This window comes from Oncorhynchus kisutch, linkage group LG4 (assembly GCF_002021735.2).
Source record: "Oncorhynchus kisutch isolate 150728-3 linkage group LG4, Okis_V2, whole genome shotgun sequence".
Taxonomy (NCBI): domain Eukaryota; kingdom Metazoa; phylum Chordata; class Actinopteri; order Salmoniformes; family Salmonidae; genus Oncorhynchus; species Oncorhynchus kisutch.
In genome coordinates this window covers 8,703,815-8,731,449 of record NC_034177.2, presented here as the reverse complement: position 1 = coordinate 8,731,449, position 27,635 = coordinate 8,703,815, and the positions used below count along the sequence as shown (strand labels likewise).

General features: G+C 42.2%; 2 protein-coding genes across 7 annotated transcripts in view; one reads left to right on the top strand and one right to left on the bottom strand.

Annotated features, from left to right (window-relative positions):
- The window catches only part of LOC109888508 (PEX5-related protein), a 170,523-nt gene extending 147,934 nt beyond the window's left edge, over positions 1-22,589 (top strand). For 2 of the 3 annotated variants that reach the window (XM_031822374.1, XM_031822373.1), the window contains 5 exons: positions 1,006-1,224; positions 16,319-16,481; positions 17,483-17,640; positions 17,983-18,180; positions 21,100-22,589. In XM_031822374.1, coding sequence (XP_031678234.1) covers positions 1,006-1,224; positions 16,319-16,481; positions 17,483-17,640; positions 17,983-18,180; positions 21,100-21,124 — 763 coding nt within the window. In that variant the 3' untranslated portion in view covers positions 21,125-22,589. Of the gene's footprint in view, positions 1-1,005; positions 1,225-16,318; positions 16,482-17,482; positions 17,641-17,982; positions 19,474-21,099 lie in introns of all 3 variants that reach the window. The other variant, XR_004209638.1, reaches the window with a different exon arrangement.
- Positions 22,590-22,903: 314 nt separating this feature from the next.
- The window catches only part of usp13 (ubiquitin specific peptidase 13), a 43,226-nt gene continuing 38,494 nt past the window's right edge, over positions 22,904-27,635 (bottom strand). For all 4 annotated transcript variants that reach the window (XM_031822370.1, XM_020480175.2, XM_031822371.1 and 1 more), the window contains one exon: positions 22,904-27,365. In XM_031822370.1, coding sequence (XP_031678230.1) covers positions 27,269-27,365 — 97 coding nt within the window. In that variant the 3' untranslated portion in view covers positions 22,904-27,268. The remainder of the gene's footprint in view (positions 27,366-27,635) is intronic.

Sequence of the window (27,635 nt, the reverse complement as noted above, 5' to 3'; positions counted from 1 at the left end):
GGAAGCAATGGAAGGCCACAATACAGTTCCTTAAAATTAGATTAATTTAAAAAAGTAGAATGTTAATGCAGATTTAATTTTGTTCATTTTTATTTATAAGAATATTCAGGGGTGGCAACAATTTATGCATATTTAAAGATATATATATATATATATATATATATTACAAAATCTTTCTAACCTACAATAGAACTGTTGATTTACAAAAAGTAAATCAACAGTTTTTGGGTTAATTAATTATTGGTGTTAAAACCAATGGTTTAAAACATAAGCTTTTAAACGATCTTCTCAGAATGACTGTAATCCCCTGAAATCCAGCACTTTGCTATTACTAATGCTACACTGCTTCTATTTTCCATTATGTGTTTTAGCTGACAGTTAATGTAGGCCCATTGTTGATGTGTATTCCTGTCTGGATTAGAGAACTCTGAGGAAAATATATAACGGCAACAACAACAAAAATAGTTGCAGATTTTTAGCTTAAAACGATGAACGGAGCATTTGCACAGCATACCTATCGTATACAAACTTTATATAACAGCCAGTGACCCATGGCACAGTAGCAAGTCTGACAGAAATGATTTGGGTTTTCCTGTCATTACAAGCTTTTAAGGAAGTTGAAGCATTGACTGTCAGTCTGTCACATCTCAGTGAAACATTATCTTGATGAAAGCTAAATCTGTTTTTGGCTCATCCCTGAGTGCTCTCTAATCCTTGTTGTTTGTCCAACATAGTGCTATTTTCCTCTGATGCAACAGCGACACTACGGTTAACTTTAAATGTGAACAGTAGCAACAGCAATTTCAAGTCTACGTTCCAAAGTAACTCCTACAAACAAATGCTTTTGAAGACAATATATCTGGGGTGAGTGGTCATTGCCACCTGACCCCAGGCATCATTAGGTGCCTCCTGATGTTCCCTGTTCCAATTAGTGTCTGTCAAACCCTTTGAAGTACTAATTACCACCCTTAACCCACCCTTGGCCTCTTCTCTCTGTATCTCCAGGTGTCTCGAGCTCCACCCCAATAACCTCCAAGCCCTCATGGCCCTGGCGGTGAGCCTGACCAACACGGGCATGAGGCAGGATGCATGCGAGGCGTTGCTGCGCTGGCTCCGTCACAACTCCAAGTACAAGCACATGCTGAAGGGCAAGAGCCACCTGGCGGGCTCCCCGGGCTCCCAACGTAGGATGTCTCGTGTCTCAACTGTGGGCAGATATGAGAGGTAGACTATAATGACTGGATAGGACTAGCATAGATCCCATAGGTGTACGGACTGGATAGGACTAGCATAGATCCCATAGGTGTACGGACTGGATAGGACTAGTATAGATCCCATAGGTGTACGGACTGGATAGGACTAGTATAGATCCCATAGGTGTACGGACTGGATAGGACTAGCATAGATCCCATAGGTGTAAGTAAGTGCATTCTCATTTGTAGGACAACATTACAGGATGACTGTACAATGTGGAGAAAGAGAAGAGATACAGGCCAATCAGGAGTAGCATGACATCCTAGAGTAAGTGTCAGGCGCCTTCATTGGACAGCACTAAATCTGACATTCCATTACTTTTTTTTAAGCAAATGGCTGGCACGATCTCTCTGTCCTTTACAGTCTTTTAGCCTGAGCACCGTGACAATATTACACAATGGCTCATTGATGCATATTTTATGCTATGGTGTGCTTTATGTTGCACACTCAGTTATGATATCTTTAGCCGGGCCGTTTTAGAAACTCATTTGTTTCAGTGTAATGACTATTACCCCTGTCATCGATGAAAGGAAAAGTTATTTCAAGGTCTTTCATGCACAGCTGGTCTGGGTGTCATTTTATTGCCGATTAAGCAAGCTTGCTCTCACGTATTCATCGTCAAACAATCGCAATTCAGGGGTTCTCCTTCCTTTTTACTTTAAAGGTAGTGCTTTTAGGTGTCACATGAGGAGAAAATAACTTTATCAGTTAATGAATTCTACCCCTTTATAGGAAAGGCATGACTTTATCAAATATTTTACTCAACAGTGAGAGCTCTCTCTCTCTCTCAATTTAAGGAGCTCAATTGGCATGGGAAACATATGTTTACATTGCCAAAGCAAGTGAAATAGATCATAAACAAAAGTTAACAATAAAAGATTAACAGTAAACATTACACTCACATTTTTTTTACTATGTCTATATACAGTGTTGTTATGATGTGCAAATAGTTAAATGTACAAAAGGGAAAATAAATCAACATAAATATAGGTTATATTTACAACGATGTTTGTTCTTCACTGGTTGCCCTTTTCTTGTGGAAACAGGTCACAAATCTTGCTGCTGTGATTGCACGCTGTGGTATTTCACCCAATAGATATGGGAGTTGATCAAAATTGGATTTGTTTTCAAATTCTTTGTCGGTCTGTGTAATCTGAGGGAAATATGTGTCTCTAATATGGTCATACATTTGGCAGGTTAGGAAGTGCAGCTCAGTTTCCACCTAACTTTGTCGGCAGTGTGCAGATAGCCTGTCTTCTCTTGAGAGCTCGGTCTGCCTTTGGCGGCCTTTCTCAATAGCAAGGCTATGCTTACTGAGTCTGTACATAGTAAATTTTGGGTCAGTCAAAGTGGTCAGGTATTCTGCCACTGTGTACTCTCTGTTTAGGGCCAAACAGCATTCTCGTTTGCTCTGTTTTTTTGTTAATTGTTTCCAATGTGTCAAGTAATTATCTTTTTGTTTTCTCATGATTTGGTTGGGTCTAATTGTGTTGCAGTCCTGGGGCTCTGTGGGGTCTGTTTGAGTTGGTGAACAGAGCCCCAGGACCAGTTTGCTTAGGGGACTCTTCTCCAGGTTGATTTCTCTGTAGGTGATAGCTTTGTTATGGAAGTTTTGGGAATTGCTTCCTTTTAGGTGGTTGTAGAATTTAACGACTCTTTTCTGGATTTTGATCATTAACTGGTATTGGCCCACTTCTGCTCTGCATGCATTATTTGGTGTTTTACGTTGTAAACAGAGGATATATTTGCAGAATTCTGCATGCAGAGTCTCAATTTGGTGTTTGGCCCATTTTGTGAATTATTGATTGGTGAGCGGACCCCAGACCCCACAACCATGAAGGGCAATGTGTTCTATAACTGATTCAAGTATTTTTAGCCAGATCCTAATTGTTATGTCAAATTGTATGTTCCTTTTGATGGCATAGAAGGCCCTTCTTGCCTTGTCTCTCAGCTCGTTCACAGCTTTGTGGAAGTTACCTGTGGCGCTGATGTTTATGCCGAGGTATGTATAGTTGTTTGTGTGCTTTAGGGCAACAGTGTCTAGGTGGAATTTGTATTTGTGGTCGTGGCAACTGGACCTTTTTTGGAAGACCATTATTTTTGTCTTAATGAAATTTACTGTCAGGACCCAGGTCTGACAGAATCTGTGCAGAAGATCTAGGTGCTGCAGTAGGCCCTCCTTGGTTGGGGACAGAAGCACCAGATAATCAACAAACAGTAGACATTTGACTTCATATTCTAGTAGGGTGAGGCCGGGTGCTGCAGACTGTTCGAGTGCCCTCGCCAATTCGTTTATATATATGTTGAAGAGGGTGGGAATTAAGCTGCATCCCTGTCTCACCCCAGGCCCTGTGGAAAGATATGTTTGCCAATTTTAACCACACACTTGTTTTTTGTGTACATGGATTTTATAATGTTGTATGTTTTTCCCTCAACACCACATTCTATCAATTTGTATTGCAGGTCCTCATGACAAATTGAGTCGAAAGCTTTTTTGAAATCAACAAAGCATGAGAAGACTTTGTTTTGGTTTGTTTGCTTGTCAATTAGGGTATGCAGGGTGAAAACGTGATCTGTTGTACAGTCATTTGGTAAAATGGCAATTTGACATTTGTTCAGTACATTGTTTTCACTGCAGAAATGTACAAGTCTTGTAAGGGGTGCGTAACTGGTGGCAGGGAAGTCAGACGCAGGAGAGCAGAACTAGGTAATAGCTGGAGCAGTTTAATTGCAAAACCAATGGCATAAAGAAATAACAAACATGGGTACAAAACCCGAACCGCACCAGTAAACATGTGCACAAACACTTACAACAAACAATTACACACAAAGACATGGGGGGGAACAGAGGGTTAAACACACAACAATTAATGAGGGAAATTAAAACCAGGTGTGTTGGAAAACAAGACAAAACAAGTGGAAAATGAAAAGTGGATCGACGATGGCTAGAAGACCGGTGACGCTGACCGCCGCCCAAACAAAGAGAGGAACCGACTTCGGTAGAAGTCGTGACAAGTCTGCTGTTAATGATAATGCAGATGATTTTCCCAAGGTTGCTGTTGACGCGTATCCCACAGTAGTTATTGTGGTCAAATTTGTCTCTACTTTTGTGGAATGGGGTGAGCAGTCCTTGGTTCCAAATATTGGGGAATATGCCAGAGCTGAGGATGATGTTAAAGAGTTTAAGTATAGCCAATTGGAATGTGTGGTCTGTATATTTTATCATTTCATTTAAGATGCCATCAACCCCACAGCAATGGACATTACGGAACGAGGAAGAGCTTGGTTTTGTTTGTTTGGAAGGTTTTTTTGTTTAGAAGTATATTGGAAAGTTCTTGGTAGCTACTTAGCTTCTTATGTTGGATACCGCGACACAGTTGGCATCAGTTGTTGGGACTGCTTGTATCTTCCCATTGATCCTGCCGACAAAGGATGGGTCTGAGGAGCTAATTGGCGTCACAGCTAGCCTAGCTGCTAGCTAGCTGGACATCAAGCTAGCCTAGCTGCTAGCTAGCTGGACATCAAGCTAGCGAGGTGTTCTTGAAGGCAGCCCGTGACGAGGTTAGTTATTGTGGCTGGAACCGCAGATTGTTCCGGGTTTGTGGCTGTCTAGATCCCTGCTGTTTGTTGTTTTCAATTTTCCCCATGATCTGCCTTGTCTGGAACTGCGGGGAGTAACAGCCTAACCAACGTTGCTACCACGACAAAGACCAAAGCTGGCGGGAGTACCGTTAAGAACAGTGCCAGTGGTGTCTCTCTATCACACGTGAAGGATCTTTTAAACAAACAAAAAGATACCTATAAGCAGTTGTTACAACAACAAGAAAATAGTTGAAAGTGCAGGTCCTCACCAGACATCACCGGCAACAATGTAGCTATGGGCACAAACCCACCGTCGCTGGACCAGACAGGACTGGCAAAAAGTGCTCTTCACTGACGAGTCGCGGTTTTGTCTCACCAGGGGTGATGGTCAGATTCGCGTTTATCTTCGAAGGAATGAGCTTTACACCGAGGCCTGTACTCTGGAACGGGATCGATTTGGAGGTGGAGGGTCTGTCATGGTCTCGGGTGGTGTGTTACAGCATCATCGGACTGAGCTTGTTGTCATTGCAGGCAATCTCAACACTGTGCGTTACAGGGAACACATCCTCCCTCGTGTAGTACCCTTCCTGCAGGCTCATCCTGACATGACCCTCCAGCATGACAATGCCACCAGCCATACTGCTCGTTCTGTGCATGATTTCCTGCAAGACAGGGATGTCAGTGGTCCGACATGGCCAGCGAAGAGCCCGGATCTCAATCCCATTGAGAACGTCTGGGACCTGTTGGATCGGAGGGTGAGGGCTAGGGCCATTTTCCCCAGAAATGTCCGGGAACTTGCAGGTGCCTTGGTGGAAGAGTGGGGTAACATCTCACAGCAAGAACTGGCAAATCTGGTACAGTCCATGATGAGGAGATGCACTGCAGAACTTAATGCAGCTGGTGGCCATACCAGATACTGACTGTTACTTTTGATTTTGACCCCCCTTTGTTCAGGGACACATTATTCAATTTCTGTTAGCCACATGTCTGTGAAACTTGTTCAGTTTATGTCTCAGTTGTTGAATCTTATGTTCATACAAATAGTTACACATGTTAAGTTTGCTGAAAATAAACGCAGTTGACAGTGAGAGGATGTTTATTTTTTTCTGAGTTTATATCCGTACTCATTGGATGCAGTGATCACAATATAGTGGCTATATCCAGTAAAGCCAAAGTGCCAAAAGCCGGGCCTAAAATAGTGTATAAGAGATCATACAAAAGATTTTGCTGTGACTCTTATGTGGATGATGTTAAAAATATTTGTCTGATGTGATTAATGAGGAGCATCCAGACGCTGCACTTGATGAATTTATGAAATTGCTTCTTCCAATTATTTATAAACATGCACCTGTTAAAACTTCTTATGGCTGCAATCCCGTTAACGGGAGCGATATGACAACAGCCAGTCAAAGTGCAGGGCGCCAATTTCAAAACATCAAAAATCTCATAGTTAAAATTTCTCAAACATACATGTATCTCATACCATTTTAAAGCTATTAAATCTAATCTCGTTGTTAATTTAATTTATTACGATTTCAAATATGCTTTACAGCAAAAGCACGACAAACGATTATGTTAGGACACCACCGCAAAAGATTTTCCAGCCAGTCACAAAAAACACACAGAGATAAAATTAATCACTAACCATTGATCATCTTCATCAGATGACACTCATAGGACTTCATGTTACACAATACATGTATGTTTGTTTGATAAAGTTAATATTTATCAAAATATGAGTTTACATTGGCGCGTTACATTCACTAGTTCCAAAAACATCCAGTGATTTTGCATAGCCATATCATTCAACAGAAATACTCATCATAAATGTAGATGATAATACAAGTTATACACATGGAATTATAGATATACCTCCCCTTAATGCAACCGCTGTGTCAGATTTTTTTTTTTTTTACTTTACGAAAAAAGAAACCCATGCAATAATCTGAGACGGCGCTCAGAAGTAAAAATCACAAGAGCCGCAACGATGGTGTCAACATAAACCAGAAATTACATGATAAACATTCCCTTACCTTTGATGATCTACATCAGAAAGCACTCCAGGAATCCCAGGTCCACAATAAATGTTTGTTTTGTTCGATAACATCCGTTATTTATGTCCAAATACCTTCTTTTGTTAGCGCGTTTGGTATACATATCCAAACGCTCATTCTGGTCAGCGTTACATCGGACAAAAACAGAAATGGGCAGAAAGACAAATTCAACTCCACCTTTCATCGAATCAGATGGCTTATTTATCACAAAACCATTTGATGTTGCCAATTATTTTTATGATTATTTAATTGGCAATGTGGGCAAACTTAGGCAGGAAATGCCAACAACTAACAGTGAGCAATTATATTAATGTATAAAAAAACAAATAATGAAAGAAAAGCTGTGCAAGTTTGAATTTTGTAAAGTTAGCATGGGAGAGGTGGAAAAATGTGTGTTAACGATCAATAATGACAAACCTCCTGGCATTGACAACTTAGATGGAAAGCTACTGAGGATGGTAGCTGACTCTATAGCCACTCCTACTCTTTTCTATTTTTACCAATGACCTGCCACAGGCATTAAACAAAGCATGTGTGTCCATATACGCATCAGCATCCACAGCAAATGAAGTCACTGAAACCCTTAACAAAGAGTTGCAGTCTGTTTTGGAATGGGTGACCAGTAATAAACTGGTCCTGAACATCTCTAAAACTAAGAGCATTGTATTTGGTACAAATCATTCATTAACCTCTCTAGGGTATGTGGGACGCTAGCATCAGTGAGATTGCAGAGCGCCAAATTCAAATACAGAAATACTCATTATAAAAATTCAGAAAACAAAACATATTTCACATAGGTTTAAAGTTTAACTTCTTGTGAATCCAACCACGGAGTCAGATAAAAAACAATTTAAAAGCTTTACGGCGAAAGCATACCTTACTATTATTTGAGAACATAGCTCAGCAGACAAATCATTACAATCAGTAACCAGCCAAGTAGAAGAGTTACACATGTCAGAAATAGAGAGAAAATTAATCCCTTACCTTTGATGATCTTCATATGGTTGCACTCATAAGACATTCATTTACTCAATAAATGTTCCTTTTGTTCGATAAAGTCTCATTATATCCAAAAACCTCAATTTTGTTCACATGTTTTCTTCAGTAATCCACAGGCTCAAACGCAGTCAAAACAGGCAGACAAAAAAATCAAAATTGTATCAGTAAAGTTCATAGAAACATGTCAAACAATGTTTATATTCAATCCTCAGGTTGTTTCTAGCCTAAATAATCGATAATATTTCAACCGGACAATAACATCATCAATATAAAAAGTAAACAAGAAAGGCACACTCTCAGGATTGCGCATGAAAAAGCTCTGTGACACGGCAGGGTCCACACATTGACTGCTCTTACTCCCTAATTTTTCAGAATACAAGCCTGAAACAATTTATAATGACTGTTGACATCTAGTGGAAGGCATAGGAACTGCAATTTGAGTCCTAATTCAATGGATACTGTAATGGAATTGAATAGAAAACTACAAAACAAAACAAAAAACGACTTCCTGAATGACATTTTCTTAGGTTTTTGCCTGCCAAATCAGTTCTGTTATACTCACAGACACTATTTTAACAGTTTTGGAAACTTTAGAGTGTTTGCTATCCAAATATACCACATGCATATCATATCTTCTGGGCCCGAGTAGCAGGCAGTTTAATTTGCGAGGTCTATCCGTAATAAAGAGATGCTCTGCTTTTTTGACACCACACTCCAAAAAGCAAGTTCTGCAGGCTCTAGTTTAGTCTAATCTTGATTATTGTCCAGTCATGTGGTCCAGTGCTGCAAGAAAATACCTAGCTAAGCTGCAGCTGGCCCAGAACAGAGCGGCACGTTTTGCTCTTCATTGTAATCAGAGGGCTAATATTAAAACTATGCATGCCAGACTCTCTTGGCTCAGAGTTGAGGAGAGACTGACTGCATCACTTTTTCTTTTTATAAGACACATTATTGTGTTGAAAATCCCAAATGGTTTGCATAGTCACATTAAACACAGCTCTGACACACACACTTATCCCACCAGACATGCCACCAGGGGTCTTTTCATAGTCCCTAAATCCAGAACAAATTCAAGAAAACGTACAATATTATATAGAGCCCTTATTGCATGGAACTTCCTTCCATCTCATATTGTTCCAATAAACAGCAAAACTGGTGTCAAAAACAGATAAAGCAACACCTCACGGCACAACGCCTCTCGCCTATTTGACCTAGATAGTTTGTGTGTATGCATTGATATGTAGGCTACGTGTGCCTTTTTAAAAATGTTTATGTAGTTCTGTCCTTGAGCTGTTCTTGTCTAATGATGTTCTGTATTATGTCATTCTGTGTTATGTTTCATGTTTTGTGTTGGACCCCAGGAAGAGTAGCTGCTGCTTTTGCAACAGCTAATGGGGATCCTAATAAAATACCAAATACCACAGGCCTTTTTGGGTTGGAGGGTTTGTATTTTGTCCTGTAGTTCATTCAATGTAATTGGAGAATCCAGAGTGGTAGTCTTTAATAGTTGATTCTAAGTTTTGCTGTTTGTTTGTTTTGTTATAGAGACAAAAATATTGGAGAAGTGGTTATCCATACATTTTTTTTTAGAGTTTTCCAATTTTCCCAGAAGTGGTTAGATTCATGGATTCTTCAATTACATTGAGCAGATTTATGACATGCTGTTCCTTCTTCTTCAGTAGTGTATTTCTATATTGTTTTAGTGATTCACCATAGTGAAAGTGTATTGTTTTAGTGATTCACCATAGTGAAGGCGTATTGTTTTAGTGATTCACCATAGTGAAGGCGTAGGCTCAGGTTTTTTCTGGGGGTTGGATATATACTTTTTAAAATTCTTAGAAGGGATTGAATTTGTTGTTGCCTATTTGTTGTTGCCACCATTTCCCTTCCATCTATACCATTTCTTCATATTATTCAGTTCCTTTGGCTTTCATGCCTCATGATTGAGCATAGCTCTGTTGAAATGGAGTGTGATTTTGCTGCCCTCTGACAGTGGACTGACTATGAACGCTTTGAGAGACTCTGGGTTTGAGGTCAGTGATAAAGTATACGACAGTACTACTGCCAAGAGATGAGCTATAGGTGTACCTACCGTAGGAGTCCCCTCAAACCTACCATTGACTATGTACATACCCAGGATGTAACAGAGCTATAGGTGTACCTACCATAGGAGTCCCCTCGAACCTACCATTGACTATGTACATACCCAGGATGTAACAGAGCTATAGGTGTACCTACCATAGGAGTCCCCTCGAAGACTACCATTGACTATGTACATACCCAGGATGTAACAGAGCTATAGGTGTACCTATGTTGATAATGGGATATGTAGACGGGTGAGTCGGTCAAGGATCGATTCAGACAAAGTGGTAAATTGTATGACAAGCGACAGTTTAATTATGAGTGAAGATATCTGGTACAGCGTATAAGGGCCCGTTCATTCAGCTCATAAGGAACCTCCAGAAAGAAGCCCCGCTAACAGTTTGCACAAGCATTATATACAGAACAGAAAGTAGGTTGATTCTAGAAGATCGGTTCTTCGGATTGGTTCAGGCTGAGGTGTAGTCTTCCGGCATTGGCGCAGTTGGACCATCCGTCATCATAGAATCTCGCCGTGCCTGTTCTTGGTCACACAATGTTCAGCTAAAAAAGGAGATTAGGTGTGTGCGCTGTCCTCAGTCACACAATGTTCGGCTAGAAAGGAGATTAGGTGTGTGCGCTGGTTTCTGCAAGTCAAGGCTGTCTCTTCCTCCCAATGTGTGGGTGTATGTCTTATCTGTGTGTCCTCGGCAGTTAGTGTGTGTAATGTGTGTGTGTTGTGTGGGAGCCATCCTGTATGGGACCTAACATGTTTTACTGTGAAAATACGTTGTCTCAGTTATAGCAATGTAATAGCAGTAGGCTGGTCACCTGCATAAGAAATAGCACTTCCTTACACCTACCATAGGAGTCCCCTCGAACCTACCATTGACTATGTACATACCCAGGATGTAACAGAGCTATAGGTGTACCTACCATAGGAGTCCCCTCAAACCTACCATTGACTATGTACATACCCAGGATGTAACAGAGCTATAGGTGTACCTACCATAGGAGTCCCCTCGAAGACTACCATTGACTATGTACATACCCAGGATGTAACAGAACTATAGGTGTACCTACCATAGGAGTCCCCTCGAACCTACCATTGACTATGTACATACCCAGCGTGCGACAGAGCTGCAGGAGTTGTGACCTGTTTTTTGTTGGTTATGTTATCATAGTTGTGACTAGGGGGGCATATGTGGGAGGGAATGCTGCCACCTCCAGGCAGGTGTTTGTCCCCCTGTGTGCTGAGGGTGTCAGGTTCTTGTCCAGTTCTGGAATTTAGGTCACCACAGACTAGTACATGTCCCTGAGCCTGGAAATGGTTGATCTCTAGGATGGAGAAGCTGTCATTGTTAAAGTATGGGGATTCTATTGGGGGGGATATAGGTAGCACACATGTGGACATTTCTCTGTTGTGATAATTTCCTTATTCATTTCCAAATATAAAATGTTCCTGTTTTTACTAATTTAATAGAGAGGGTTAGGTCTGGTCTATAACAAATTAGCATACCCCCTGAGTCTCTTCCCTGTTTCACACCTGGTAGTTTGGTGGATGGGACTACCAGCTCTCTGGGGAGCAACCAGTGGGTCTGTCTCCTTTATACCATGTTTCTTGTAGGATGACAATGTCTGTATTTCCAATTTCTTTGATGAAGTCTGAGTTCCTGCTTTTTAGGCCAAAGGCAGATGACCTCAGACCTTGTATATATTCCAGGATGAGATAGTAAAAGCTTTGTGTTCCATAGTGTCTAGTGTTGTTTTGTGTGGTTTAGGCCCCGGACCATCACAGTAGGTGTGAGCAGAGCATGTTGAGCATCTGTCACATACCTCTTATGTCGCAGGATGGGGCTTGGGCGGGTGTAATAGTGGGGCTTGGGCCTTCTGCTTTGCTCACGGCCTGGGCATATGTCATGTTGAGGTCCTTGCTGCAGGGGTGAGGGGCATGGGGTGGGCAGAAGGGGCATAGGTCTGAGGGGGGCAATGATCAACAAGCAAGTTGACAGAACTTGAACAATAAAACAATAAATAATGGGTAAATACTGTACAACGCAGATGTGTAAAGCTCTTAGAGACTATTATCCAAACGACTCATAGCTGTAATCGCTGCCAAATGTGATTATAATCAGGTGGTTGAATTTTTGTATTTATTTTTTATTTAACCTTTATTTAACCAGGTAGGCTAGTTGAAAACAAGTTCTCATTTACAACTGCGACCTGGCCAAGAATAAAGCAACGCAGTTCGACACATACAACAACACAGAGTTACACACGGAATAAACAAAATATATAGTCAATAATACAGTAGAAAAAGTCTATATACAGTGAGTGCAAATGAGGTAAGATAAGGGAGGTATAAGGCAATAAATAGGCCATGGTGGCGAAGTAATTACAATATACCAAACAAACACTAGAGTGATTGATGTGCAGAAGATGAATGTGCAAGTAGAGATACTGGGGTGCAAAGGAGCAAGATAAATAAATACAGTATGGGGATGAGGTAGTTGGATGGGTTATTTACAGATGGCCTATGTACAGGTGCAGTGATGTGTGAGCTGCTCTGACAGCTGGTGCTTAAAACTTGTGAGGGAGATATGAGTCTCCAGCTTCAGTGATTTTTGCAGTTTGTTCCAGTCATTGGCAGCAGAGAACTGGAAGGAAAGGCTGCCAAAGGAGGAATTAACTTTGGGGGTGACTAGTGAGATATACCTGCTGGAGCGCGTGCTACGGATGGGTGCTGCTATGGTGACCAGTGAGCTGAGATAAGACGGGGCTTTACCTAGCAGAGACTTGTTGATGACCTGGAGCCAGTGGGTTTGGCAACGAGTATGAAGCGAGGGCCAGCCAACGAGAGCGTACAGGTCTCAATGATGTGTAGTATATGGGGCTTTGGTGACAAAACGGATGGCACTGTGATAGACTGCATCCAATTTGTTGAGTAGAGTGTTGGAGGCTATTTTGTAAATGACATTGCCGAAGTCGAGGATTGGTAGGATGGTCAGTTTTACGAGGGTATGTTTGGCAGCATGAGTGAAGGATGCTTTGTTGCAAAATAGGAAGCCGATTCTAGATAAAATTTTGGATTGGAGATGCTTAATGTGAGTCTGGACGGAGAGTTTACAGTCTAACCAGACACCTAGGTATTCGTAGTTGTCCACATATTCTAAGTCAGAACCGTCCAGAATAGTGATTCGGGACGGGTGGGCAGGACTGGGCAGCGATCGGTTGAAGAGCATGCATTTAGTTTTACTTGCATTTAAGAGCAGTTGGAGGCAATGGAAGGAGAGTTGTATGGCATTGAAGCTCGTCTGGAGGTTAGTTAACAGTGTCCAAAGAAGGGCCAAGAGTATACAGAATGGTGTCGCCTGTGTAGAGGTGGATCTGAGAATCACCAGCAGCAAGAGCGACATCATTGATGTATACAGAGAAGAGAGTCGGCCCGAGAATTGAACCCTGTGGCATCCCCATAGAGACTGCCAGAGGTCCAGACAATAGGCCCTCCAATTTGACACACTGAACTCAGAGAAGTAATTGGTGAACCAGGTGAGGCACTCAATTGAGAAACCAAGGCTGTCGAGTCTGCCGATAAGAATGTTGTGATTGACAGAGTCGAAAGCCTTGGCCAGGTCGATGAATACGGCTGCACTGTAATGTCTCTTATCGATGGCGGTTATGATATTGTTTAGGACCTTGAGCGTGGCTGAGGTGCACCCATGACCAGCTCTGAAACCAGATTGCATAGCGGAGAAGGTACGGCGGGATTCGAAATGGTTGGTAATCTGTTTGTTAACTTGGCTTTCGAAGAACTTAGAAAGGCAGGGTAGGATAGGTCTGTAGCAGTTTGTGTCTAGAGTGTCTCCCCCTTTGAAAAGGGGGATGATCGCGGCAGCTTTCCAATCTTTGGGAATATCAGACGATATGAAAGAGGTTGAACAGGCTAGTAATAGGGGTTATAGTGTGAATAGGGTGTGAATATAGTGTGAATAGGGTGTTGCCAGGGTTTGTTTGGTGTCCTATTAGCTGGTTGAGGTGTGGCTGGTGATGCTGTGGTCTGGGTGTAGGTCCTCTTGGCGTGGGTTCTCTCTATGCAGGTTCTTCAGGAAGGGGTCTCACTGGTCTGGGCGGGGCGTCCGTTGCTCTGTTGCTCCTGTGTGAGGTGCTATGGCTACGGTTTAGGGTGACGTCCTTCAGGGTCCTGGCAAAAGTTGGGATTTCTGCTTTATAGAGGTGGACCTGGTCGTAAAGGCTGTTCAAGTCCAGGGTGGAGTGGTGGGCCAGGTAGACATTAGGTATTGAGGCACAGTCTCGTGAAATGCTTGCATTCACCCACTGTATGGTGGCAGCAGGTTGGAGGTAACCTTTTCAATCACTCCCTTGAGTGCTGTGGCCACCCTTTCCTGCTGGGCCCTCAGGTCATTTGTGCCTGTGTTAATTATGATGTGGCTGGGGGACCCTAGTCTGTCCTCTGACAACAGCTCCAGGGCATGCCTTGTGTTTGGAAAAAGTTTATCCTCTTGAATGTATTTGCCATTTGAGTCAATGAGGAGCACAATCTCTGGCTTTTGTGTGTCCTCAGTGGATGTGTGTGTGTTGTCAAGAGAGCTATCAGGGGAGCTGACAGGGGGGCTGTTAGGAGGGGGTGGGGTCTGTTGGGTTGGTGCGTCCTGTGTTGTGTGTCCTATTGTTGTGTTTTGGTCCGGGTCTGAGGTGGGCTGTTCTGCTGGATTCTCTGGGGGAGTGTCCTGCTCTCTGTCACACCTCAGGTTTCTCACCTCTTCATTCAGTGCCATGTGTGCCTCTTAATTGTTCTCTCACCTCAGTCCGTAGAGCAGCCAGCCCTCCCAGACAGCCGTCCATCTCTACCTTCCGCCCGCCGGGTCTTGTTGAGGGGGGTGTTGGTCTGTTTTGTGGGTTTGTTCTGTCTGGATTTTGTGGACTAGCTCTCTGAGCTCCACCATGTCTCTCTCCAGCTCTGTGAATTTATCCCTCTCAAAGATGGAGGAGCAGTGCAGTTGTGGGACCTAGGGTGTGTTCTGTGCTGGAGGGGGGGGGGGGTGACTATCCTTGTCTGCAGGACAGTTTGAAGAGGGTGGGGGAGTCGTCACCGAGAGAGAGCTTTTCCTGCTGTGCTTTCTCTTTGATCCCGTAAAAGTCCTGCTGGAACTGCATGAGGATGCCCTGCACCATTACTGTCCCAGACACATTGACAGAGGTTGTTTTAATTTCCTCAATGTCTAGTATTTTGAGTTTCCACCCTGGGCTCTCTCTCTTGACATAGGGGTAGTGTGCTCTTATAGCACTGTGCCATGCCAGGGGATGGTCTGTGTGGAACATTAAGTTGCTTACGTTCTCCTCTTTGTAGCGGTCAGCAAATAGTGTTGCTGGACTGTGTTGTAATGACCACTGCACAGGGATAAGCCATGGGGGCTTCAAAAGCCTCTGCATTTGGATGGGAGGCGCTGTGAAACTCTCCTGCCATTGTTAGGCTCGAGAATTTTCACACCTCTCACTTCAGTGCTAATTGAAGTTGCAGCCAGGTCAGTTCTGTCCTAGCAGTTTGGTAGCTTAGTAGCCTTTTTATAACTAAATTGTTCTCTCTCACGCTCTACTCTCAGTCCTGTGTGTCTCTACTCTCAGTCCAGTGTGTCTCTACTCTCAGTCCAGTGTGTCTCTACTCTCAGTCCTGTGTGTCTCTACTCTCAGTCCAGTGTCTCTACTCTCAGTCCAGTGTGTCTACTCTCAGTCCAGTGTCTCTACTCTCTGCTCTCAGTCCAGTGTCTCTACTCTCTGCTCTCAGTCCAGGGTCTCTACTCTCTACTCTCAGTCCTGTGTGTCTACTCTCTACTCCCAGTCCAGTGTGTCTCTACTCTCAGTCCAATGTCTCTACTCTCAGTCCAGTGTGTCTCTACTCTCAGTCCAGTGTCTCTCTACTCTCAGTCCAGTGTCTCTACTCTCTGCTCTCAGTCCAGTGTGTCTCTACTCTCTATAGACTCTCAGTCCAGTGTGTCTCTACTCTCTATAGACTCTCGGTTCAGTGTGTCTCTACTCTCTATAGACTCTCAGTCCAGTGTGTCTCTACTCTCTATAGACTCTCAGTCCAGTGTGTCTCTACTCTCTATAGACTCTCAGTCCAGTGTGTCTCTACTCTCTATAGACTCTCAGTCCAGTGTGTCTCTACTCTCTATAGACTCTCAGTCCAGTGTGTCTCTACTCTCTATAGACTCTCAGTCCAGTGTGTCTCTACTCTCTATAGACTCTCAGTCCAGTGTGTCTCTACTCTCTATAGACTCTCAGTCCAGTGTGTCTCTACTCTCTATAGACTCTAAGTCCAGTGTGTCCCACAGCTCTCTACTGCCTGAGGTGAAGGATCTGTTTCTGGAGGCAGCCCAGCACAACAGGGACACCGACCCGGACCTGCAGACGGGCCTGGGTGTGTTGTTCAACATTAGCGCGGAGTTCAACAAAGCTGTGGAGGCCTTCAATGCTGCCTTGACGGTGAGGCCAGAGGTAAGACGGCAGTGTAAACACACAAACACTGATTGTCGATCTGACTGAGACACACTGTACTGTCTCACAACACTGAAACACTGCATCTCACTGAGACGCACCGTACTGTCTCACAACACTGAAACACTGCATCTCACTGAGACGCGCCGTACTGTCTCACAACACTGAAACACTGCATCCAAACTGGAGAGCTTTGAGCTGAGAAATCCAGTTTCATGAACTCCCATCTGATTCACCCTCCCTGCACTAGTATCTGCCTGGTGCAGCTTCAACCACTATCCTTTAACCCTGTTCCACAGCAGTGGCTGCTAAATCCACCCCCTCTACATTTGACTTGGTAATGCCCTCTCCCCTGCTGATAACTTAGTGCTGAATACAAGTGGAGATCATGATAGCTTGCTGCTTCGCACAAAAGGCTTGCTGCACCGTATCCCTGTATATGTTGATCTGCCCCCAGGTGGGACACACACAACCATGGAGTCAAGGACGGACGTAGTGATGTAACCGAACCATCCTCAAATTATCCTTGGAACTTAAGCTTTGCTTAGTTTTCACAGGGTGATAAAAAGTGTGTAAAAACACCATCACACCACAGTACCTACATTACAGTCATTAACACACAAAAGATACAGGGAATAACTCGCAAATGATGCACTCCTCTCATACGTGTTATATTGTGTCGATTCCAAGGAAGCAGTTTTTAATCGCAGACCAAATTCTACATTTTATTTGCAAATCTTCTCTACCAAAGCAGGCACTGTTCCTTTCTGATTGGACTTCCCATTACAGTACACAACAATTAAAGCATTAGCAGTAGCATCTGATGGAAAACAATACAAAAATCACACCCCACTAACCTTACAACAAACATCTCAGTCGACAGTGGCTGGGTTCACAGACCGCAAACTGTCTGAAACCAAATGTCAAAACCAACCACTATCCTACATGTCAACATTCTGTTCCTCCGGCTTTGACCCCTACCCACTGTATGACCCCTCCAGGACTACCTGCTGTGGAACCGCCTGGGGGCCACGCTGGCTAACGGGGACCGCAGCGAGGAGGCGGTAGAGGCCTACACCCGAGCCCTGGAGCTCCAGCCGGGCTTCATTAGATCCCGTTACAACCTGGGCATCAGCTGCATCAACCTAGGAGCACACCGGTGGGTGAGCAGGGGGTTGGGGGGTGGAGAAGGGTCTAACTAAGAGCCAGCTGGTGCTCTCTAAAACAGCACCTGGCACCGCAGCAGAGGGCTTTGAGTTTCTGCTCTGGTGGAGTCAGTGGAGTGAGGTGAGGTGGGGACACTGAGTAACATTGAGCCTAATAATGCCATCTCTTACAGTTCAACCAACTATAATGTTACAAGTAACAGCAAAGTCTCTGTTTGAAAACTTGTCAAACACATTGGGCCTGAACCTAGTAACAGTCGCTTTAATGTAGGTCATCATGGTAGCAAACTAATCACATGGTTCTCCAACGGTCAAACCTTCCCTTTGTCTTTTAGGGAGGCAGCCAGTAACTTCCTAACAGCCCTGAGTCTGCAGAGGAAGAGCCGTAGTCAGCAGCTCTCGCAACAGGTCATGTCGGGGAACATCTGGGCCGCCCTGCGGATAGCCCTCTCCATGATGGACCAGCCGGAGCTCTTCCAGGCAGCCAACATCGGAGACTTGGACCTCCTCATGAAAGCCTTCAACCTGGACATGTGAGTGGAGATGGGCCTTGGAGACAAGTCTCTACTCGCCTACCAACAGGCCTTGGAGACGAGCCTCTTCTCTCCTACCAACAGGCCTTGGAGACGAGCCTCTTCTCTCCTACCAACAGGCCTTGGAGACAAGTCTCTACTCTCCTACCAACAGGCCTTGAAGACAAGTCTCTACTCTCCTACCAACAGGCCTTGGAGATGAGCCTCTTCTCTCCTACCAACAGGCCTTGGAGACGAGCCTCTTCTCTCCTACCAACAGGCCTTGGAGACGAGTCTCTTCTCTCCTACCAACAGGCCTGGGAGAAGAGTCTCTACACTCCTACCAACAGGCCTGGGAGAAGAGTCTCTACACTCCTACCAACAGGCCTGGGAGAAGAGTCTCTACACTCCTACCAAATGCCAAAAACCCAAAGTGTACAGTTGGAAAGAGCTGTTTTGTCCAGTTAATGACGAGTGTGTGGTCTATTTTGGCGAGCACTACAACATCTTTACTACTCCTCAGTACCTCTGCAGTCTTCTTGAGTACTGCATGTGCTCGAGGAGTCTATTTTGCGATGGATTTGCACTGCAATTTGTGATTTCCCCGAAGAGCACAAGGACGGGCAAAGACTGTACAAGTAATGCCTTAGAGAACACAGTAATTAAAACTAACTCATTGGAACTGAGCAAGAGAGAGAAAGAGAAATACTGAGAATGCTTTTGCTGAACAGTGTTGAGGGTTGACAAGAACGGTTTCCTCATCCAGATACTTTTAGAGTGTCCGGATTATCACACTGACCTAAAGGAAGGATTTAGTGAGTAAAATCAATAAAGACTACACCATAAGCCGTGGGACTCGGAGACAGTTTTCAGCAGAGAATCAATATTCTTTTTTGGGGGGTTGGTTTTATCCTCTTTTCTGTGAGGAACAACACTGCATGGAAACTAAAGCATGTTCCTAAATGGATTCGGTGGCACTTGCCTGAACCTAAAAGCTTAGAACCTTTTTTCCTTACTTGGGACTCTGCACTTTGAAAAACAAACACATCATTTCCTCTTATCTTAATGAAACGAGACAGATTGTAAAAGCATTACCTTAAACGCATGCTAAAACTAAATTGATTTACACAATTTTTATGGCAACCAATGTAAGCCATTTTCAGATTCATTTTTGACTTCCTCGAATACCTGACATCCTCCGAATTCTTCACGTTTTGTGGTGTTTCCAGCTCCTCATTTCACTTTACCCTAACTGGTTTGAGAGAAGCACACATTAGCTGGACAAGATGGACCCGTATTTTTCCCTCAGAGCTGGTAATGTACTTCACACGTATCAGAAAACACTTCCTGTTTTGAATCTGTTCATGTTGGTGGTGATGGCTGGGATGACCTTTAAAACTATTCACTCAGGTCACATGACTAATGACTAAATCGAAGGATTAAGCGTGGTAGCGAATGGATTTTAGAAGCCTTACACTCTTTTCTAGAATACAGAATCTTTGTGTAATATGCTGTATTGTTTATCAAAGGCAGCACAAAGGCCACTTCGTTAAAGGTTATAAAACATGACATCAGCTCATGTCAGCTCACTGACTTGCCTAGTTAAATAAAGTTAAATAAAAATTAAAAATTAAAAAAATGTCAACGTCAGCTTTACCTAGTTCACACATATCTACATGTTCCCATACAAGCATTTTATGTATGAGTTTTTTTGCTATACTAATGAATGTCATACATAACAAAGTGTTACCAAAATATTCCCCTGAAATAAAGCCAAAATAACTATATCCTCTTATGAGAGACTACTACTCTAAAATATTCCTACTATGAGAGAATTCTACTCTAAACACTATCCCTTTAAGTGTGCTTAGTCGCTAGATGGCTGAGTAGTGTGCTTAGTCGCTAGATGGCTGAGTAGTGTGCTTAGTCGTTAGATGGCTGAGTAGTGTGTTTAGTCGCTAGATGGCTGAGTAGTGTGCTTAGTCGCTAGATGGCTGAGTAGTGTGCTTAGTCGCTAGATGGCTGAGTAGTCTAGAAGCGTCACAGATGTTAGTTTGCATGTCACTCTGGAAAACACATGCCACCATCATATCCACCACGGTACTGTAGCAAGACAACCACTGTACTGTAGCATTGCACTGGCGTGTTAACCTGTCGGGCCTACTGTTCGAACGAACAAATGTGTTTGATTCAAGGATCCTATGCAAAAGGTCAAGTTTTATACTGCCATTTTTTATTATACAATGTCCCTGCCTGAGTCAATGTCCCTGCCTGAATCAATGGACCAAAAGGAAAAGTCTATCTTTGCTTTGAGAGAATGCTATCAGGGTCTGGCAGAGACACCATCGCCATGACAATTAATCTCCCAAAAATTGTACCGCTTTGATGTCATGCATGGTTTGTATCAGCCAAGGGGATTGGGGAAATCTATCAGAAGACAAAAAAAACAACCACAACAAAAAGTTGGCCAGTTGTTGCTTTATGACTAAGAACTTTTCATTCTCCATTTAAGTTTATGGGTATTTAGGGAAAGGTTTGGCTCGTCAATGGGGCGAATAATTCCATGCAGACGAGAACACATGGAAACTGCCATTCACACTAGCCAAAGCCTTCAGGTTTAGTAACCTTGGAGTGTGAAAAGGAGGTTAATTTCATTTCAAACTCATCTCCACACATTCGGTTGAGGCTGGCTTGTAGAGAGTGGTGGGGGGGCTGTAATGTCAGATTCATGTTCTACTACTGCCATCTGCTGAAAATTGACTTTGAATTTCTCCTAAAGACGTTCTTGTTATGCCACCATACCCAAATTCAAGTTTACAGAGTGGTCCCCTTGCTGGGTAAATGTAATTGAAAAACAGATTAATTTCAGTATTTTTTTGTATTGAATCTATTCCACTCAAATGATCTGAAAACGTAATGAATATTATTTTGTCCACACAGGGAAATGGTTGGAACAGTCCAGTAGCAAACGCAAGAGGAGGAAAACAGAGGAAGTCTTTTGTGTATGGAATCACTGTTGAAAACATCAAGGAGCCAGAGCCAACTGCAGAGACACAGCACATATGTGCACGCTGCTGGCAATCTGCATAGGAGGCTAGCTTTGAAGACCAGAAAACACATCGGTGGACTGTACAACGTCAAAGGCAACTGGGCCAACACGTTATGGCATCCTTCCATTTATTAATGAATTTAGTCTGTTGCCCAACTAACCCAACAAGATGATATTCCTTCACTCCCACCCAGCGAGCAAAGGCGGTTGAGATCTAGTTGTAACCAATCATGATCGTCACTGCGATCATGATTGACTACGTCTTAGTGAGTCATAGAACGATGGCTGACAACTCTACACTGTAGATTTATATGGAAAATAGTATTGAGAACAGAATTGTTTTTATTCCAAAGTGCATAATTTACAGAAAATGTTTTCTGGACCCATGCCTCCTAGTTGCCCTTACTGTCAGCAGCATATACACTGTAGTACAATGCTGAACCAGGATTTACTGTATCAAGTGATTTCTTCAAAATCACTGATTTCTTATGGTCTAGTAAGCCTGTGCTTTTTGAACAAAAATAAATGTAGTTATGTAGAAGATTAAATTATTTTTTTAACAGTTTTTGAATTATTGGATTACCAACTATATATATATATATATATATATATATATATTACTGTAGAATTTATATTGATGTGTGTTGAGTTAGGATGCCCGATGACAAAGTACCTTTTCTAGAACAGTTGACCTTCTCAGGTGTGATGACCTAGCTACACCGAACATACTCCAGGTTGAATGCATGCTAGATCTTCTATGCTTTATTTTGAATGATCTTATATTTTCATGCATGCAGTGCTTTTCTTTCCCCTAATTCTAAAAACAAAATATAGCATGATGTTACATAGCAATATTTTTCCAATCCACTTTTAAAACGTCTTCATTTTATGAAATGTAACATACCTATTGTATATTGTGCACAACATACAATAACAAAACATTTGCAGTGAATCTGGAGAGAAACCAAAAGTAGTGCTCTCTAACTGATTACCGAGTGCAGGTCTCGGCCCACACGCCAACCGTTTGGCTAAAGGGTTTCAGATCCTCTCAGGCGTGTATACAACTGAATGACTACAACGCTTCCTGCTCAGTGTAATAGCATTAAGTCCTACAGTTTTCAATAATTTCTCTGTGTCTCGTGTACGATACATTTCATTGTACCCTGCTGGTTTACTCTGGTTTGTTTCTATAGCTGATATACAAGTATGAATAGATCTATTAATATTTTTGATGCCTTAAAAATATGAAATACTTTACAGTGTACCAATAATGCATAATAAATACTCTTCCGATGTACCTAAAACACTAGTCAAGCATCAACACCTTTCAGACATATGATATGAAAGTTGTCTTTTAAAATAAACTTGTAATATATTCAAAGTGTCTCTTTATATTTGTTTTTTAATATATATTTTATCATCGCATCGACTGCATGTCTACCAACGTGTATGTATTACATTGTTCGGTACTTTATACTGCAACTCTCCTTTCCTACTAAATCACAACCACCTCATTTATAATAAAAAAAACAGTACTCAATTAAAATGTTACATGAAATGCATGCTATTCTACTGTTTATGAAGTAAAGAACTGGAGAAGCCAAGAAATTGGACCCCTTGAGGAATTGTCATCATGATGAACCATAACCATGCTTGTTTCTCACTGACGATACACTGTGTCAAGTGTCCAAAATGTCAAGAAATACGCAGTTTATTTGACAGTACCAGCGGATATATTGTTGTGATAACCATGTATTCTCATATTCCATTACAATACTGATATCCCAAACAATATTTGGATAAATCCATACATTACAAAAGTCTACTTTAAATAATCCCTTCAGGGAATCTGTATGTAATGAAAACTACAGAATTGGCAAAAAAAAGAAGAAAAAGGAGTAAAAACAGGTGAAGTACCATTGACCATTTAGTTAAATTATATTAGAAAACACACAAATACAATTGTACAATCCAAATGACTGAATGTCAACTCTTAGTGCACATGCGGACAGTACGAAGGCGTTTTGTGACACAAAAGGTGAACCGTTAGTTACCATCTACAACCTCGGGAGATAGAGCGAGTGGTGGAGAGGGAGAGACAGAGATGATGGAGGGCTGAGAAAAAAAGGCAGAAGACGAAGGCCTAGATTTAAAATCAGATCAACACTGCATAGCTGGTGTTTTGGCCATGTCGGAGGTGTAACTGTATCAGAGCTGGCAAACCGGTGAGCAAGCGGTTCGTGTGGTCATTGTCACGAAGCCACATCCATTCGCGTTAAAGTTCACAACGAGAAAGCAAGCCTAGGCTATATAGAAATAATGACCCAAATGTAAAATCATATTATGGAATAATATCAGCCTAATTGAGGTGTAGGTTACAACACACATTCCAGTATTCAAATTTGTAAAAAGGCTACATGGGCTTATTACTAATGCGACACGGTGCATCCAATGTCCACGATTGGTTTAACGCCGGGAGACGTTTGCTGGCATCCAATGGCAATGTCCACGATCGGTTTAACGCCGGGAGACGTTTGCTGGCATCCAATGGCAATGTCCACGATCGGTTTAACGAGACGTTTGCAGATTTGACAGCGCCAACGTAGTTACACCTCCGACATCGCCTAAATAAAAACAATGAAACTGCTATTCAGTTGTCGGTTATTGCGGGTTAAGGCAGAACTGATAGAATCTAGCCCCAGACATCCTCCATAACAAATCTATCCACTGTAAATGAAGGTGAGAGGTCACCCTGCCAGCCTAAAAGAGGATGAGTGCCAAGGTGGGAGGAGCCCCTGTAGAGGACAAATGTAAAGAACTAGAATGCACAGAACACCCTCCCTCAGCAATCAGATGGGGAGGCAGGTAGCCTAGTGGTTGGACTAGTAACTGGAAGGTTGCAAGATCGAATCCCCGAGCTGACGAATCTGTCGTTCTGCCCCTGAACAAGGCAGTTAACCCAGGCCATCATTGAAAATAAGAATTTGTTCTTAACTGACATTCCTAGTAAAATAAACAACAAAAAAATACCTTTGGCTGTGAAGTAGGCCTGGTTATACAAAGGGTCACTAGGACTCTTGGCAATCTAAATGGAAAAGAGGAGGGATTCACTCTATACATTCTATCTCTATAAGAAAAACAATCACATGTGGAAGGGAGATTGCAGTAACACAAAGACTTACATAGAGACCATAAAGAATCCCCACTGCACAGGCAAAGTACACAACAGCAAATGATCAAGGAGTGTCTGACAAGGATGGGAGATCTTGAGGGGGAATTGTAATCTTCTCCCAAACACAACCAAAGGCTCCAGTAAATCAAAACCATTTTCTGGGTTCCTGGTATGGGTCCAAAAACATGATTCATCCTGCACAGCAAGAAAGTATGTTTGACTTTATATGCAGTTTTAGTTTCTTTCATATCACCCTTTGTGTTGTGGAGTGCTTTAATTGAATTGAGAAGTATTAAAATGCAAAAATAAATCATGTTGACTTTTTCAAGAAACCTGCCCCAGGTAAGTATTCTTTGATTGGCTAGTTCCCCAGGTAAGTATTCTTTGATTGGCTAGTTCCCCAGGTAAGTATTTTGAATGAATAGTGCCCCAGGTAAGTATTCTTTGATTGAATAGTACCCCAGGTAACAATTATTTGATTGGATAGTGCCCCAGGTAAGTATTCTTTGATTGAATAGTACCCCAGGTAACAATTCTTTGATTGGCTAGTTCCCCAGGTAAGTATTTTGATTGAATAGTACCCCAGGTAACAATTATTTGATTGGATAGTGCCGCAGGTAAGTATTCTTTGATAGGCTAGTGTCCCAGGTAATTATTCTTAGAAAGAAAAAAATACATTTGATATGTAACATTGCACTCCACTACCTTGTCGATATGTAATGAACTGTAGGCAACACTTTGTTTATACAACTACGCAGGTCGACAAACTGTCTTTGATAGAGTGGCTGTATAGGCTCAGGAGAAGAAGGCATCCTAGTGACTCGGTGCATGAGCAGAGAGTCTTTGAGCAAATGGTGAATACAGTATCAATAGATACACAAGGGTTGGTGACTATGCGTCAGTAAGGTCTTTGATATGTGATCGATTTGAGCATTAAAGCTGAAGATAGGTTTTGGTTGCAGTGAGCACCATAAGGAATACATTCAGGACTGCACCACGTCATAAAAGCACGAGAACGCATTCTGAAACAAACGGTAGATCACAACCTACAGTACATGGTGTATTCTCAAGAGATGAGATTCCATCCCAGTGCATATTGCTATAATAATAACGTAACACAAGTTGGATGTGTTCAGATGCATACCATTCTGCATTTAAAAAGATGGTGGCGTATCGAATATGAATACAAAACAAGGTAACATTTAAGGACTACCATAATGGGCAAAAGTTTACCTCATGAGTTAGTGTGTCGTCTGTCCTTCCACAATTTTTTTAAATCAAATTAGGCGAGCAACCAAAGTGGATCTCCTTAGAATACTGTATACAAAATATTTCTAGATATTATGCAAAACTGGGGTGGGCCTTTTATCTAAAGGATTAAAATAAAATAAAAATTCTGCATTGCTAGTCACCATGGCCAATCTGATCTGAGGAAAATGGCAATCCCAAGGCATGTTTCACTTATGTGTAGAATTATATGTGAAGCAACAACGGTATGAATACAGTATGAGTAAATCGCAACATGGTCTGAAAATAAAACACATTCAGCCCATGGCTTTTACCACATTCAAGAGAAGCGAATACATCAGTTTGTGGTATTTGAGCCAAGGTAGCTGCTATGCTAGTGCTCTGTTTCTCTGTGAAAAGCAAGGATATAAAATAATCTGTCGAAAAAGTGCTTTCAGATTTCAATATAAAAAACCGATTCTGTTCTCGTGGGAAATTAAATGAACTTGACTCAACTTGATACGTCCAATTGTTACCGTTTCTCCTCTGAATCCCAGAAAAAAACAGGATGTCATCAGCAAGTCAAAACCAGACAGATATGCGACTATTATGACACCATCAGTACGTACATCGGACTCTCCAATAAGGATATTACATATTCATGGATTCCCATGTGTAAGTGTTCATCATTAGACGAGGGCGTTTTTTTCAAATGTGTTTCCTTATTCTGAAACTTGCTTATGCTGCCCATTTCTCTGCATTCAATGCCATTATGTTTCTATCCTGCGTCACACGTTAAAGGAAAATATCACTAAGAAAACTGTTTTAGTATTCGTTGCATTACGCCACATTTGATACATTCCCAAAATGTTTTGTATTTCCGCGATCAAGCTTTCAAGATTTAGAACTGTCAAAACACAGTATTATGCGTTTTTTCATCATATGATTTGTCCTAAATAAAAATGTATCAACCCCTACAAAAAAGTCCATTAATTATAATCCACACAATTCACATTTCCAGTTGCTACAGGATTATTTTCCTGCTGTGGTCAAATTAAGATCCTACATCTGTACATGCAAAGCTCCCAGCAGCATTGAGCAGCATTGCGATTTTTTTGTTGAGTTTCGCTTCAGAGAGTTTTAGTTCCTGGCAGTGATGCGTGACCACTTCAGGACAATGCTCCACGTTTATAAAACGTAGCACTTCATGAATAAAAATACTGGCACAGTAGCTGAAGGCATAGAAAATGAATAGCACGATCTGATAGGCTAATACTATAGGTGTAGAGCACTCCAATAACAAGAATTGCACACATCCCTCTGTACCAACACCGTAGACAAAATAACATGTTTCAATACACAAAAGCACACGATTTTCACAGTGACATACAAAAAATACCCACATTGCTTTCCCTTTTTTTTGACTGCACTTGAAGTATGGAAGCATTTTCCTGTTGCTCTTGAGTGACTTGGATGAGTTTGATGGCTTCCTTTGTTTCATGGCTGGTCTGAGGTGTTTCCATGGTTTCCACTGATGTCATGGTTGTCCTCTGTTTTCCAGGCTGTGGTTCTCTAAGGTTGGAGGGTTGAGTGGAGGGGGTTCTAGCAGCTAGACAGCTGACGGTCAAGGGGGGGGGGGGGGGGGGGGGGGGGGGATAGGTCTAGCAGCTAGACAGCCGACGGTAAAAGTAGATGTAGCCCAAGTCTTTTGGAGGCCTTTCTGACAAACACACTTTATGGTCATTGAAGATCACCCATCTGACATAGGGGGGTGGAATAAAGCATAGGTAACACATTGTGTTAAATCCTCATCTTATACGTTTAGTTTCGTCTTGATTTCTACATGCCATATTGTAGATTACTGATTACAAAATGATCTAACCAGTCTCTTAGGACAGCGTTTCCCAATCTGGTCTGTGAGGATCACTGGTCAAAAGCAAAGATAATACTTGATTGACTCCAAATATAGCAAACGTGATTCAACTCGTCAACTAATGATCATGCCCTTGATTAGTTGAATCAGGAGTG